The sequence below is a fragment of the Grammomys surdaster genome, unplaced genomic scaffold (genome assembly GCF_004785775.1).
Source record: "Grammomys surdaster isolate TR1022 unplaced genomic scaffold, NIH_TR_1.0 128, whole genome shotgun sequence".
Lineage (NCBI taxonomy): Eukaryota > Metazoa > Chordata > Mammalia > Rodentia > Muridae > Grammomys > Grammomys surdaster.
The window spans coordinates 7,158,307-7,174,591 of NW_021604586.1; the positions used below are offsets into that span (position 1 = coordinate 7,158,307).

General features: G+C 52.8%; 2 protein-coding genes across 3 annotated transcripts; one reads left to right on the top strand and one right to left on the bottom strand.

Annotated features, from left to right (window-relative positions):
* Positions 1–1,379: 1,379 nt before the first annotated feature.
* On the top strand, positions 1,380–7,457 carry Cdk10 (cyclin dependent kinase 10). 2 transcript variants are annotated; one of them, XM_028752687.1, is made up of 12 exons: positions 1,380–1,696; positions 2,295–2,366; positions 2,780–2,882; positions 3,064–3,145; positions 3,724–3,791; positions 4,283–4,335; positions 4,517–4,586; positions 5,437–5,496; positions 5,760–5,883; positions 5,958–6,097; positions 6,534–6,586; positions 6,798–7,457. In XM_028752687.1, exons 2-12 carry the CDS (start codon positions 2,348–2,350, stop codon positions 6,893–6,895), a joined length of 870 nt encoding a protein of 289 aa, XP_028608520.1. In that variant the 5' UTR covers positions 1,380–1,696; positions 2,295–2,347; the 3' UTR covers positions 6,896–7,457. The 2 variants fall into 2 exon arrangements, with proteins under 2 accessions (XP_028608520.1, XP_028608524.1); XM_028752691.1 differs by having other exon boundaries at positions 1,380–2,366.
* Positions 7,449–11,439, bottom strand: Spata2l (spermatogenesis associated 2 like). Its single transcript, XM_028752678.1, has 2 exons — positions 10,750–11,439; positions 7,449–9,432 (listed from the first exon to the last, which is right to left on the bottom strand). Exons 1-2 carry the CDS (start codon positions 11,050–11,052, stop codon positions 8,455–8,457), a joined length of 1,281 nt encoding a protein of 426 aa, XP_028608511.1. The 5' UTR covers positions 11,053–11,439; the 3' UTR covers positions 7,449–8,454.
* Positions 11,440–16,285: the final 4,846 nt, after the last annotated feature.

A 16,285-nucleotide genomic window follows, 5' to 3' on the forward strand; every position in this document is an offset into this window, starting at 1 on the left:
CCTCTCACCCTGTGTTACCCACATTCCTGTATCGTCCCTTTTGTGTGATGCGGAAGGGGAGCCTCGGGGGCGCCGATTTCTGCTCCAGCAGACGGTTGATGGGAAGGGGGTTTTGCAGCAGCCCACGAACGTTTTAACTTCTTGTTAACTAAGTGCTCCCCCAGAGCACTGCGCTGGAAGCTGAGGTAGCGAAATCTATTCTCAAAGGGGGAGAAAAACGCACGTGTGCAGTGGTTGGTTCCCTAAGTCAAAAATGTCAGAGTTGCCGGGCGGTGGTGGCGCACGCCTTTAATCCCAGCACTTGGGAGGCAGAGGCAGGCGAATTTCTGAGTTCGAGAGTTCAAGGCTAGCCTGGTCTACAGAGTGAGTTCCAGGACAGCCAGAGCTACACAGAGAAACCCTGTCTCGAGAAAAAAAAAAAAAAAAGTCAGAGTCCTGCGTGGAGGTCCGCACTTCTAATCCCAGTCAAGGGGTTGAGGCAGGATGGTCACTCCAGGTTGGAAGGGAGCCTGGCTACAGAGTGAGACCTGGACTCAAAACTGCAAAGATACAAAATAGTGGAGAGTTTGGAGAAAAGGAGTATATTCTATAAGAACTTTGTAGAAGAGTTGACGTTTGTTCTCTTTATTAAGAGAAGGGACCTTGCTGAGTCTTTTTTTTTTTTTTTTTTTAGACAAGGTTTCTCTGTGTATCTCTGGCTGTCTTGGAACTCACTCTGTAGACCAGGCTGGCCTCAAACTCAGAAATCCGCCTGCCTCTGCCTCCCAAGTGCTGGGACTAAGGGCGTGCGCCACCACTGCCCGGCTGCTGAAGTCCTTCTATATCCAAGAAATGCTTAGTCAATCCACCTATAAAGGCACTGCACCATGAAGATGTATTAGGTTACAGACTTCCCAATAAGACCCCAGAATACTGTGCTCACGCAAGCTATTTCTCTGACTCCTAAAATCCTAGAGGCAGCTGTTGCCCATAAGTGGGCTAATTGTTCTGTCTCGTTGCCTCACCTGACCCTCATCCTCATCTGAGCCTGCAAAAGGACGAAGATCAGCTAGCTTCCGTCTGTCTAGAAGCCCCTTCTCACCCTTCTCACATCTCACAAATGATTACCCTTGGATAGGTTTCCTCACACATGAAACGTTGTGACTCTGTGTTGGAGGCTGGATTCTCCTGCACAGAGGTGTTCGTGTCCTTGGCTTGCCGCCATTTGTTACTAGACAGCAGCAGACATCTGGAACTCGGGGTTGGAGGGAGTGCTTAGGCCATCTTCAATATGCTTCAGTATTTTTTTTTTTTCTGTTTTTTTTGAGACAGGGTTTCTCTGTATAGCCCTGGCTGTCCTGGAACTCACTCTGTAGACCAGGCTGGCCTCGAACTCAGAAATCCGCCTGCCTCTGCCTCCCGAGTGCTGGGATTAAAGGCGTGCGCCACCACTGCCCGGCCATGTTTCAGTATTTCAAAGTGATTCCAGTGGTATCCGTCCCCTTTGCTCATCAGAAGATACGTGGTTGCCCTTCTGTTTAGTAAGCAAGATGCAAGCAGATTTCTCAGTGCTAGGTAAGGGTGAGACTTATCACTGGTGCTGTTAGCTTCCAGATCCCCACACGGGCTGCGTCTCTCTTTCAGCTGGGAAGATGCCGAAGCGTTAAGGAGTTTGAGAAGCTGAACCGGATCGGCGAGGGTACCTATGGCATTGTGTGTGAGTGGTCAAGACGAAGCTCTGTCGGGCCTGGAAGGCTTGTGCTCCGAACCCCAAACCTGGCCAGAGCTTGCTCCGAAACATTAACCCCCGGTGTGATACTTAAGCATAAGCATCAGGTCGCTGATGTCAGCAATGCAGATGTGTAGCTGTGGAGATAACCGACCAGTAAAATAGAGTACTTCCAAGAGCTCTCTGCAGCTCCATAGCTGTGAGGCTTTGGCCAAGTATTTGGAAGTTGCACAAGCCAACAAAATGCTTTGTAAGCCATTATGAAATAAATCTTTCCCCTCTAGATAGACTACCTTCACTGGTATTGGAATATTGCACAGGTGAACTCAGAGCAATAGGCTGCGTGGGAGAGCTTCTCTCCACATGAGTTGCTGATGGCCAGGTTTCAGCTCAAGAGCAAAACTGGAAACTCCCAACCCAGCTCAAATGGGAACTCCCAAGCTCACATCCTGGGGATGGAGGAAGGACCGAGTTTTGTTGGACATTACGTCGTCAGAGAAGAAAAAACATTTCAGTAAACTCTCAAAAGAGGCTCCCACATGGCCAGGTGGGGCTGTGACAGTTTGAGGTTGTGCTCCTGTTTCAGATCGGGCCCGGGATACCCAGACAGATGAGATTGTTGCCCTGAAGAAGGTGCGGATGGACAAAGAGAAAGATGGTGAGCTGGGATCAGGATGCAGGACCGCCCTGCCTGCCTGGGCCATCCAAGCAGGGAGGAGGATAAACGCACAAGTCACCTGAGGTTTCTCAGGACTGAGCTCTGCGGAGGCCATGTGCATGGTAGTTAGGGGCTGGCCTAGCCTGTCACCGCAGCCGGAACCTGAGCTCTCTGGGCCCTTCCAGACCTCCCTCACCTTCGCCAGCTGTAAAATTGTATATTCTCTCCAAACCCTTTTGCCCCTGTCCTCTGGGGAGGTCACTGTCACCCTCCACATCCGCCAGTAGCCTCGCCCACTGGCCTTGTATCCATAATGAATGCAAGAGTGGTGTTGGTGTCACCGTAATTGTCCCTGAAGGGAGGGCAGGATGTATGGTGTCCGGGTGGAGCTCACTGAGCACTTGTGGTTACAGGCATTCCCATCAGCAGCCTGCGTGAGATCACGCTGCTCCTGCGGCTCCGCCATCCGAACATTGTGGAGCTGAAGGAAGTGGTTGTGGGCAACCACCTGGAGAGGTGTGTGGTTTCCTGAGTCTCCCACACAAAAGGGTCCTTGTCCCAGGGCTAACCTTCCCACCACTCTCCCACACAAAAGGGTCCTTGTCCCAGGGCTAACCTTCCCACCACGGGCACAGACCTCATTACATACTAGGGAGAAAACAGAAGATGTCACATGTTCTCTCTTTTTTCTGTCTAGCATCTTCCTGGTCATGGGTTACTGTGAACAAGATCTGGCCAGCCTACTGGAAAATATGCCAACACCCTTCTCAGAGGCCCAGGTGTGAGGGGAAGGTGCTCCATAGGTGCTCCCTGGTTGGTGGAGAGCTGTGTTGAATGTGACAGCCAGAAATGGATCCTGTCGGCCCCAGGTCTTCTCAGTCCATGTGACAGGCCACTGGAAAGGAGAAGGGGACTGGAGAAATGGCTCAGAGGGAGAGTGCATGTGTGCATGCAAGTGTGGGAGGGGAGTTTGGATCCTGACACCCATACACATGTTAGGAGGGTATGGTAGCCTGCCTGGAATCCCAGGATAAGTTCTAGGCCGGCTGGCTAGGTAGAGCAACTAAATTTGGTCAGCCCTGGGATCAAATGAAAGATGCTACCACCATGTATAACACAGAAAGCAGATGACGAAGACACTTGATGTCAACTTCTTTATCTATAGACTAATGCACGCATACCCACACAGACACTGTGCAGGCAAACATGCACCACATACATGTTCATGTACATACAGTAAATAAGTCTGCTGCGGTACGGTCTTAGTTGTGCAGGACATAGCAACAGCCACACTCTGGAGGCTGCTGGTGACCTCCGGGCAGTGTATCAAAGCTCTCCAACCTGTGCCTCCTCATAGGTCAAATGTATCATGCTACAGGTGCTCCGTGGCCTTCAGTACCTGCACAGAAATTTCATCATCCACAGGTGGGCGGGGCAGCCAGGAGGAAGGTGTGTGGGGATGTCTGAGGGGTGGAAGGGAATGGGTCAGGAACAGCCGTGGTGTCCCACAGTGTCTCATTCCAAATATAGTCAAGAGAGGAGCAGACACCAGTAGAAATCTCTAACTGTTCCCAGGCAAGGCTCTTAGATCAAACAAGTCTAATCAGCCTTCACTTCTCTGAGAAGGAGAAGGTGGGTGGATGGGAAGGCAGCAGCCAGAAGCCTTCAGTAGAGAGCGCCTACCTAGAGTCTTAGGCCAGGAGCTGCTGTCTCTAGAGACGCCTGTGAGGCGTGGGGCCCACTTGTTTGACCTTTGTGCTGGGGCTGCTGGAGCAAGACATGGGTGAAGGCGACCTGGCCTCTGTGCACCTTCTTGATTTTAGAAAGCCCCAGTTAAATGCCAGGAAAGTGTGTCAGGCTGTGGTGACAGCCTGGTTGTCCTTTGGGAACTCACCGTTGTTTTCTTTGTGACCCAGGGACCTGAAGGTGTCCAACTTGCTCATGACAGACAAGGGCTGCGTAAAGACAGGTGGGTGCCGGGTGCTGACCCTGCGTCTGTGACAGTGGGGATGTCAGTGTGACTCGGAACCAGAGGTGACCTGTCTGTCTTCCTAGCCCCAGGCCACCTTAGTCCAGTTCCCTTTCCAGAGAGCTGCTCGTTTGTCCTCACTGAGTGATATGATAATCTCTTCTCTTGCCCTCTGCTGCAGCCGACTTCGGCCTGGCTCGGGCCTATGGAGTTCCAGTAAAGCCAATGACTCCCAAGGTTGTTACCCTCTGGTGAGTTCCTTAGAGTCGTGGCGGCCCGTGGGGATTTCTGTCTTCCATGGCATCCTTTACGCTGAGGCAGATACTTAAGAGGGGCCTTGAGAGTCTCGGAGCTGTGTGGGCATGCACATGCTGCTGCTGCCTGGGTCTAGGCCAACTGCTTGGGACAGAGCTAGGCTCAGTGACCTCAAGACCTCTGCTCTGTTCAGATGAACCGTCATCCTGTGCAGCGGTGCTGCCTTTAATCCCAGCACCCGGGAGGCAGAGGTAGGCAGATCTCTGAGTTGAGACCAGGACAGCCAGAGGGCTGCATGAGAAGCCTGTCTTGAAAGACATGCCATCGTACATGCACACTAAAAGAGCCATAAGCAGCCTGGCTCTGCCTCAGGAAGGGACGGTAGCTTTCTGCAAGCTTTTTTGGGGGGAGGAGGGGATAAAGTTGGGAGAGGAGTAGTAGTATGGGGGTTTCCAGACAGAATTTCTGTGTAGCTTGCTCTGAGCTCACTCTGTAGCCTCTGTCTCCCAAGTGCTGGGACTAAAGGTGTGCGCCACTACTGCCTAGCCTTCTGTGGTTGTTTTGAAGGCAGAATGAGGCTGTGCCCAAGGGTAGGCAGGACATTGGTGTCTCTCCCATCCTCACCAGGATCCTTATGTGGCCTCAGCCGTGTGTTCTTTGACTGTCATCTGAAAGCAAGCCAATGACGGCATGTGTGGGCTTGGATCTGTTGGTTCTTACGAGATAGACATGGTGCCTCTCTCAGGCTTAGGGTAGAGGGCAGTCCAAGGACCACTGGGCACTCTGAGGGAGCTCAGGCTGAAGGAGAAAAGCTGATATGAGGTAAAATGGGGCCTTTGTCTGCAGGTACCGAGCCCCAGAGCTGCTGCTTGGAACTACCACCCAGACTACCAGCATTGACATGTGGTAGGAGTGGTTTCTGCTCCTAGGGCCTCAAGTCATCTGGCCCTGGAGGTCAGCCCTGGTCAGGAGAACAAGATGGGTGTGGTGGTGATGAGCCTGACCTTGGCACCCAAGGATGGGGAACGTGAGAACATGGCTGGGGTGCTCACTGGCTCAGGCCTCAGGTTCTCACGAGGCACTGCAGACTTGGGGGGAGAGCCTTACTCCTACTCCTTCATGGGCATGTTGTTGCTATGGTGCTAAGCAGAGACCGGCTGCTTCTACAGGGCTGTTGGCTGCATCCTGGCAGAGCTGCTGGCCCATAAGCCCCTTCTCCCTGGCACTTCTGAGATCCACCAGATCGACCTGATTGTCCAGCTGTTGGGGACACCGAGTGAGAATATCTGGCCGGTGGGTGTTGCAGACAGCCCTCAGTCCCCATTCATGCCTGGTGGCTCTGTCACTCCAGCCCCTGCCTCTTACAGGGTTTCTCCAAGCTGCCGCTGGCCGGCCAGTACAGCTTGAGGAAGCAGCCCTATAACAACCTCAAGCACAAGTTCCCGTGGCTCTCAGAGGCTGGACTTCGTCTGCTCAATTTCCTCTTCATGTATGACCCTAAGAAAAGGTACAGACCTCGCCTTTAGGCAGCGCTATGGGCCCTTTCCCTCAGGAGGATAGGGCCCTTGCTTCTGCAAAGATGGAAGGACACCTTAAACCCAAATCTTTAATTTACTTTTGTGGTGTTGGGAATGGAAGCTAAGACCTTCCTTGTACATGCTAGGCAAGCAGTCTAGCACTGAGCCATCTCAATTCAACAAACCTTTTAAAGATGGTTTCTCACAGCACAGACCATAGATGTCCATTTCCCAGACATACACAGACACCCATAGGTGCCAGATGTCCAGTTTGAGTGGCCTTAGGTCTTAGAGCCATTCTGCGCTGCCTGACAGTGTCTAGGTCTCCAGTTCCCATTTGCTGGAAATTGAATGGGGCTGTTGAACTTGGCTATGTTTTGAGTGAAGTAGGCCTCTCTAAGGCCAGAGGTCACTGTCATTCTCCAGGGCAACAGCAGGAGACTGCCTGGAGAGTTCCTACTTCAAGGAGAAGCCGCTGCGTAAGTTCTCCGGATCTCCTCAGGTTCTCAGGCTTGAGGAGAAGCCCTCATTGTCCATATTGGCTGGGTTTCCAGGGCAGGCTCCACAGGGGAGAAGGAAGGGAGCAGATGGGTCAGAGCCAGCATCAGTGAGGAGTCCTATGGAGAGCTGGAGGATGCCCCCTGGGAGCCTCTTCTCCAGGCCAGCCCTGACGCTGCCCTTCTCCTGCAGCCTGCGAACCGGAGCTCATGCCTACCTTCCCCCACCACCGCAATAAGCGTGCTGCCTCAGCTGCCACTGAGGGCCAGAGCAAACGATGCCGGCCCTGAGAGTGGGTGCAACCCACCCTTCCACATCCTCATGGATCATCAGCCAGTGACTGGGAGGCCTCCAGGCCTTTGGCCCCTCCAGTTGGCCGTCCTCTTCATCTGACTCCTCCCTGGTACTTCCTCTGTGTCCAGATGCAGAGGGGATGGTGGACAGGGATGCTGCTGAGTGGGATACCCAGGATAGAATGGGCTGTTGTAGCACCATGTGCTGGCCTATCTTGTCTGTCAGTGAAGCCCCACTTCTGGGGGACAGAGCTAGTGCTGAGAGGCCTGAAGGTCCCATTCAGTGTGTGTTGGAACTGGAGCTGGGCACTCGCCTGGAATGAGCAGGCCCAGGAGATCACAACTGTTCTTGCTTGCCTGGGACAGATGGGCTCTAGTGACCCTGGGCAGGGCTGATTGGGCTTCAGGTGGGAAGGAGGGAGCAAGAGTTAGTTGGAGTAGGATACTTTAAGACCGAGAATGAAAGCCCTTGGTGGATGTGGCTGGCACTGGTGAGCAGGGAGAGAACTGACGGACTGCTTTTCCAGGGTGGAGAGATAAAAAGCCTCTCTAGTACAGAGTTTGGCAGTCCTTTAATGTACTGTGGAGTTTCGATCCATGCAACATGGACAGCGTCCTCTGAGGGCCTGCATGAGGAGCAGGAACAGGCTCAGCTGAGGGGTGTCACTAGAGAAAGTGTTGGCGAGTGGTCATCACTGTGCCTGGGCCTCCGAGTGGTTGATGAAAACCCAGCCCTTCACTATCCCTAGCCTGAGGATTAGTGGGTTAGGGCCCCTAATGAGGGGTCCTGGGTTACCCCGATGGGAGAGGAGGGTATAACTTGTTCCTGGTTAACTGCCTGGAGTGAGCTGCATGGGGCGGTGAGCTGCTTTTCGGCAATAGCCGGTGAAGTGGCTTGTACATGCTCTCCTCTTTGGCTGGTAGGCAGCTGATTGCTGAGAATCATTCCTGCTGAGAAGGGGTGACAGCTCCCCCACTGCCTGGGAGTGTGCCTCCCACTGCTTTTGCAGCTCCATGCCTCCTTGCTGACAGCACAGGTGAGCTGGGGTGCTCACAGCTAAGTGAGCTCTGCTCCTTCAGACCCTCCCACATGGCCCAGTGCTGACTCCAGGATCTTACTGTGTCACCTGAAAGCTCTTGAGCAGGCTCCTGGGTGAGGGTTTCTCAGCACATGGAGAGAGGGCCATAGCCTCAGTCACAGATTCCAGGGATCAGGTGGGAGCTTCAGGCAGTTCATAGGGTGTGGTCTTTCTGAGTTTGGGTACTGTAACACGGGTAACCTGGACTTCTCTACTCAGCACATCTGGGCCTGAGGCTAGGGATGAGAGGGAAGGATCTTGTTGACTGAGCTCGGCCTGCTGCACCAGGGCTGAGATGGGCATGTCAGTGAGGAGGCCTGATACGGCACCAGGCGAGCGTTCCATGAAGGCTCTACTCTCTTTGAACTGCAGGTCCTGGACTCCCCTGGGGAATAGGAGGGCCAGGGCAGCCAGTGGCCTAGGCCCTTTTCCAAAAGAAGCACCATGGAAACTGTCCCCCATGGGGTCCATCTGGGCCTAGGGACGGGCCCCAGGACTGTCATAGAGCAGGGTATCCACCTGTGCTCGTTGCAGCCACAGGCGTCTCTGGTTGTCACCAAGAAGTATGCGCAGTGAATGAGTTGGGCGACAGGCAGATAGGGCAGTGCAGTGGGTAGCGTGTAGCTGGCGGCAAGTGTCACAGCAGAGAGTGGGTAGGTTGCCAGGGCTCAAGCAGCTGTGGGCCTGGTAGCTCAGGGGCTCAACCGCAGGCCCATAGGCCGAGGATGCTGCTCCTTCTGCCTGCCTGTGTCGGGGGCTGGCTTGCCCGGGGCTTGAAGGGGACTCAGGGGGAGCCAAGTCCCCTGAGCGACTCAGCTCACGGCGCAGAGAGAGGAAGGAGAAAGCAGAGGGTTCTGGCTCCAGCTCCTCTTCCAGAGCCCCGTACGGTGGGCTACTGGCCCGGTGCATGTCATCAGCCGGGGATTCCCAGGGCTGGCCCCCAGAACCCCACAGTTTGGCACTCTGCTCCCAGAGTGGTGGTCTATAAGCCAATCCCCCAGGAGGTGAGTCCAGCCCCGGGGAAGGCTCACCATACAGACTGGCCTCTGAGCTCTCGTCCTCCTGCAGGTCCTGATACAGGTCCACCGGGGCCCCATAAGCGGCAGGTGTGCCCCGAGGGGGTAGGGGTGGTGGCTCCTCATCTTGGGCCAGCCGCTGCTGCAGCCAGGCTACACAGGAGGCTACATCCCCACTAGCCCTCCGAGCTCGGAGCAGCTCCTCAGCTGGTAGCACGCTCGTACCCAGCTGAGTCAACACCTCTCCTAGGATCTCACACTCCAACCGAAGGGCAAAGCAGCCTAGGGCCACCTGGACCAGCTGGCAGGCGGGGGGTGGGGTGGTCACCATAAGGCGGTGGTTGTCCCTGCGCACGTAGCCCATCTTCTGGAAGCTTCTCGTCAGGAGCTCCTCGGAGAGCACGCCCTTCAGCACGTGCACATAGCCCCCTGAGAAGGTCTGTAAGGAAGGGCCTGGTCAGGTGTGCTCTTCCCAAGGTTCCTGGGTGCAGCCTATGTGAGGACAGTCCTGCCTTGATGCACCTGTGAAGCTTGTTCGCCCCTGACACAGTTTTCATCTGTCTGGAGTGAGTGTGGCTGTCAGACATTGCTTCCTCCAAGGGACAAGCTAAGTAAGCATGGCGTCCCTGAACCCTAGCCCTTTAGGTCTTTTTTTTTTTTTTTGAGAAAAGGTCCTCATTGTATAGCCCAGCTTGACCCTAAACTCTCCATCCTCCTGCCTCAGCCTACAGGAATATTCCACTGTACCTCACTGCCAGGCAGCCGCTTACATTCTGTCCTGCTCTTTGATCTTGTTTCCTCCCAGGACTCTGTAGTATTCCAGAAAGTCTAATGAGCTTTCTAGATCAAAGCTACCCATGGAACCAAACAAAGCATCAGGCTTTTAGCGTGGGTCTTTCTAAATGTGACCATCAACAGCTCTGGGCATCCTTGGAGCACTCCTCTGATTAGCACCCTTAGGAAGAGGACATCTCCGCACAAGGAGCACTGGCGAGAATACTCCCCTTAGGGCTTTGCACCTTGAGAAAAGGGGCTTTCCCCTAAAACCACACAGCTAGGAGGCTCTGTCCTTGCCAGCCCCACCCCAGCACTATTCCTGAAGTATTCAAAGTCAAGGCCAGGCCTGGCCTGGCTGCCTTTGTCCTCTGAGGCTGATGGGTGGGCCTCTAGCTTGTCAGAATGAATGAAAGTCCTGGGATCTCAGGTATCCCCCGTGGAGCAGCAGGCTGGTGGGGTGTGGAGGGGGAGACGCTGCCATGACAACCAGTGGAGGTTTACCTCGCCCACGTGCTTTCTGACGTCATTGCCTTCCCACTCAAAATTAGCTCAGAGCGGCCCTGCTCCCTCTAGGTGGTCTGCCATCTGACCTAAGGACTAGGCCAGCCCTGGACCTGGCCACCTAACCTGGACCCAAGCAGGAACAAGATCCCTGCTGTTCCTGATCTGCAGTTCTCTTCCCAGTCTTAGCAGTCTCCTTTTACAGATGGCACCAGTCCACATCCTAGAGGAGTTAGGATGACCATAGGACATCAAGTACCTCCCTCACCCACCCACGTCTACCCTAGAATTTCCATGGCAACTAGGGCAGTGAGACTACTTTGAGGACAGCCATATAAGTTCTAAGTGAATGACTCTCGTAGGCATGCATCCCAACCCGCCCACGACCCCTCAGCGCAGAACCCTCCCCTGGAGAGGGCCTGAAGCCCCCAACAGCCTGGACAAGGAAGGGAGTGAAGGCACATCAGTAACACCATACCTTGATAGTGGTGAACTCCTTCCTCCAGGGCAGCAGGTACAGGTGCACAGCGGCCAGCTCTAGGAGCTCGAAGGCGCGGGCCAGATCGCGGAGGGCTGGTGCCAGGTCAGCTCGGCCCCACAGGCCGTCAGTGAACAGCGCCAGCGCATCGTCCTGTAGCGCCCCGTGCAGGTCGAAGTCCTCCACCAGAATCTGCCAGAGCACCGCGCGCAGCGAGGGGTCGCCGCATACCCCCGCGCGGCCATGCCGCAGCTCGCGCTCCAGGCACAGGCGATAGTCCTCTGACAGCGAGCTACTGCCCATCCTGATCGAGCGCGGGACTAGGTGTCAAACTAGAGACCATGTCATCTCAGCTGTGCGACTGTCGACCAACCCCGCACCCAGCAACCCCAGGGCTCCCTCCAACCTGGAAATAGGGACCTTGACAGCTTAGCAAGTCTCGGAATCTATGGTCCCCTTCAGCCCGGAGACGTGGACGCTGGCAGCTCAGTGACCACAGTATCTATAGCCTCCCCTCCCCAGGAGACCTTCAGCCCCGCTAGTTGAGCGTCCTCGTATCAACAGGAGCGCTCCCACCAGCTGAACCTCTTGCAACCGGAGCCCCTCTCCCACAGACCATCCCCGTGGGCGGCGGTGCTACCTGATAGTCGCCAGCTACCCCAGAGAGCTCCGCTTGGGCCTGGGTCTATCCTCGCTCTTCCGCGGAGAGTAGAGCCCGCCCCTTGGCCTTGGTCATGACGTTGGGGGGCGAGGCTGGAGTCGGGTGCCGCCCTTTTGGCTAAGTAGGAGGGTGGCGGTATGGGCGTGGCCTGGGCGAAGCTGGGCGTAGCCCTCCCTTGCAGCTCACCTTTTGAGGTCCTCTCAGATTCACCGGCTCCAGTCTTTCAACTAGTCTGAGTGGGAGTACACAGTGGGTGGATAAAACAGGTCACCAAGATGGGCCTCGCGGAGCGGGTCTGAACTAAGCTGGACTTTGTCTCCTTAAACCAACCCACAGAATAGCCAAATACCGGCTAGGTGTCTAGGCGGGCAGATCACGGACCAAAGGAGGTCAAACACATGTATTTAAGTACAATTTAAAACGGAGAGATGGTGGATTGCACAGTGGGTGTGAGCACCTGCGTGGCAGCTCGCAACCATCTCTAACTCCAGTTCCCAACATCCACTTCTGGCCCCTGCATTTGGCACACATTTGATGTATACACACGCAGACAAAACACTTACACACATAAATAACAGAACAGGAGGTCCTTAGCGCTCCTGCAGGCTTTGTTTCCTGGTCTCTGGTACTTCATTTCTTAGTCCCTGAGAAAATAGGTTAGGGAGTATTCGAGGTAGGACGAATGTATTCATCCCCTAGGACAAGGTGCTCCTTAAGTGTGTGACCTACAGGCCTTCAAAACTGACCTGGATCATGTATTCAACCAAGAATTAGTCTGGGGGACTTGAGGGGAACTGTCCCTCGACCCGCTGTGGTCTTTTGCAATTCACTCAGGACCTAAGGCACCTTCTCCTTAATCCTAAAACCTAAGCCTCACATAAGCAGTATCTTTTGCTCAATCCATTCCTGGACAGCTTGTACCCCTCATCCTCTCCAGATCACCAAACCTAGGCCAAGTTTGATAAAAATAGAACCTGGCATAGGGAAGGTATCTTGTCTTCTTGTAGGATTTCCCAGAATCGAAGGACTTCAAACAGTGTAACTGAGTAGGCAGTGATCCACAGGCACCCTGCTGGCTATCACTAAACAGAGGTCTTTTCTTCACCAATCCAAAGGGGAACCTTGGTTGGCTTTTGAGGTTGCTTCAACTCACAGTGACATAGTTTAACTTCTGACAAATCATAAAGATTCCATGCCTGCCTTGTTTCAAGACAAGCCCGGAACCCTGCCGCAGCATAATGAGGGGGTTAACAGAAGAATGAAGAGGCCTTGGGGGCAGGGGTGTGGCTCAAAGGTAGAACCATTGCCTAGTATGTCTAAGGCCCCAGGTTTAGTTTCTAGCATTGCAGAAAACTATGTTACACTAATGGCAAAGCTAATGTTCACCTGCAAAGATGTTTTTGTTTCCACTTGTAATTTAGAGGGCTATTCTGGATTGGGTTGAACCTTGCACTAATGATACTGATGTTCTTCCCCCACCCCACCCTTTGTATGTGTGTGTGTTGTGTGTTTGATCCCCCTCAACCCCCTATGTGTGTCTGTGTGTGTCGTCCTGGCTGTCCTACAATTATATTTGTAGACCAGGCTGGCCTAGAACTCAGAGAGATACCTGCCATTGCTACTTACTTTTCTTGCTATACCTGGGCACACAATGTGTGCTCTGCACATCCTCCATAGACCTTAGTTTTAGCAGAGCAGATTTGCAAGGTTGAGGCCATTCATACTTACCTAGGACTGGAAGCTGACCCAATGCGTGTGTGGTTGTTACTGCTTTAACTTTCCTTTTTTCTTTCTTTTTTTCTTTTTCTTTTTTTTTTTGTTTTGAGACAGGAGCTTATGTAGCCAGGTTAGTCCACCACATTTGGTTGTATGATGTGCTGGAGGTCTAACCTGGGCCTTCCTGTGTGATAGGCAGGAGCGCTACCCGCTGAACCGCACTCCCAGCTTCAACTTGCAATTCTTTTTTTTTTTTTTTTTTTTTTTTGGTTTTTCGAGACAGGGTTCCTCTGTGTAGCCCTAGCTGTCCTGGAACTCACTCTGTAGACCAGGCTGGCCTCGAACTCAGAAATCCGCCTGCCTCTGCCTCCCAAGTGCTGGGATTAAAGGCGTGCACCACCACCACCCGGCTCAACTTGTAATTCTTGATTGTGGCTTTTAACTTCTTTTATGCCGGTTAGTTTTTTTTTTTCTTTCTTTCCTCATTAAAAGTTTTTCTGTGTAGCTCAGCTAGCCTAGAACTTGACCCTTTGGCTTCTGCCTATGGGGTGTGGGTTACAGGCATGGCACACCTACTAGGTCTGGTTATTGTGATTTTTTTTTCTTTACTCTCTACATAGCTAATAGTAGTTGCCATTTTTTGGTTTTGGCTACCTCTTATTATTCTACGGGATTTTCAGTGGAAAAATTGCTATCCATCCATGCTCTACGGAGGAACCATAGTTTAGAAATGCCGACAGACAAACCCAAAGACAACGGCTTGTTTTTTCCTTCAGCTACCACAATGTGACAAGCTGGTCCGAAAGGACAAGGCCACGTCTGGTCAGATCATGAAGCCCCACGGTAAGATGCATGAGGGTGACGGGATTCAAGGCAGGCACCTCCCGGACACTGCCCGAATCAAGGGAGTTGGGCTTCTAGGTGGAGGCACAGGCTCAGCACCAGGCCACGGAAATCCAAATGGATGCTGGGAGAGGCATGGCAATTTCTGTTGCAGTTCAACTGGAATCTTTTCAGAAAAGCAGGCCAGCTGGTAGGTGAGGCTGAGGGAACTTAGTGGGAAGCATCACTGCTGGGAATTCAGCCCAAAGCAACCCAAGAAAGCTGTGCACAGAATAAGCAAATGCCTCAGAAGACACAAGGCAAGCCCTGAAGATGGTGTCTTCACAAGCGACACGGTGGGCAGCAGAAATGGGAGGACGACTGGCTCATAAGGTTCCTGTGGAGGCTGGGTCTGTGGGTTAGATGTGAGAGTGCGTGCCTGGCACGTAGAAAGCCTGGTCCACTTAGGACATTACATACCTCAGTGAGAGCAGAGGCTGTAAACTCACCAGTTGAGAGGCAGCCGGATGATCAGGTAGGAGAATCAGAAACTCAATGTTATCCTTACAGTAAAGCAAGCCAGGGGCTATCCTTGAATACATGAGGCTGTCTTTAAAGGGAGAGCAGTCAGCTGGATGGGTTATAGAGGACTACCTTTGATCCCAGCACTAGGCAGGCAGAGGCAGGCAGATCTCCATGAATTCCAGGGCAGCCTGGTCTATACAACAAGTTCCAGCCAGGACAGCCAGCGCTACACACACACACACACACACACACACACAATCCTGTCTCAAAAAAACAGAACAAACAACAAACAAAATAATTTGTATAAAGACTAGTAAAACAATAGAGTATTGGCTGAAATGTTTTCTGATTGTCTATAAGAAATTCACAGGCAAAGTTAATTTTGAATTCTGAGTTTCAGTTATATACATACTGAGTTTCAGTACATATACAAAAAAATGATTCTGACACACACACAAAGAGGAGGACCACCTGCATACGAATCGGCCTCATCTTAGAGCCACGGTCAGCTGAGCAGCACAGTGTGGTCTCCCCCAGGGTTTGCCCCAAGTACACTCTGATCTCATCCCAACCCAACAGGTGCTCTCAGGACTAGGACTTACGTTACCCCAGTAACCGTGCTTCTGTGAAGCGGGGCTTTAAAACTGACTTGAGTGTCAAAGCGGAAGCCTGCAGCGCGGACATTAGCACGAGGCTCGATAGGTACCTGGCATTCACATCCAAGGTCTCCACACTGCCTAAGAGCACGAGCCTCTAGGAGCCAGCAGTGCCAAGAACCCAAGTCAGCTGAGACATGCTTTTTTAAAGCATTCATTCATTCATTCATTTGGTTTTAAGACAGCATTTCTCTGTGTAGCTCTGGCTGTTCTGGAACTTACTCTGTAGACCAGGCTTTGAACTCACAGAGATCTGCCTCCCAAGTGCTGGGATTAAAAGAGTGCGTTGTCATGCCTGACTTAGCCTTTATGTGTATGGGTGTTCTAAGCACCTATGAGGCCCAAAGAGCACATTGGATCTCCTAAGATTGGAGTTTCACATGGCCGTGAGTCGATACAGATGTAGTTGCTGGGAACTGAAACCTGGTCTTTTGCAAGAGCAAGCGCTCTTAACTGCTGAGCCATTTCTCCAGCCTAGCTGAGACATGTTTGTGCCTTAGTAGTTGGACATGGGGTTGAAATTTCTTAGTGTGAGCCAGTGAAAGTTAGCACTAGCCTGGCTATTCCTGATGCAGGTGGGAAGAAACTGCTAGGAGCTTCTGGCGCATTCCCAATTCGCAGAGGTCTCTTCCATAGGTCAAGTGCCCCAAGAATGGGTTGTCCCACCCAAGCTGACCTGGGCCCACCACTTGCTTTTGGTGTCATGGTCTCAGGCTTCTATTGAACCATTTGCAGGCTGGACTCTTGAGGTCAGCCTACCAGGCACAAAGATGCACGTTATCTATTTCCTTGCAGGTTTGGAACACAAGTGTTCAATAAATGCCCAATAACTAAGTTTCACATAGCCTACTCCAAGAGTCTCCAACGGACCCCATTACTTCTGTAGTCTGGGACTGGAAACCCCCCAGTGTCCTGCCACCTACTGTCTTACAGCAACCCCAGTCACCATGGGTATTTCCTTTCCTGTGCTTGGATGCCAGCATCACCCGAGGGCCCCAGCAGAATCACAGGGCATCGCTATGTGTCCCTACACGTGGGATGGCACTGTGGGACATTCCATTGTGTTTGAGTGGGATGAAGATTACTCAGACACCTTCAGAGAACAGCTGTGGGCTTAGAACTACAGTAATGACTCAGGTCTACCCTCCTAATGATA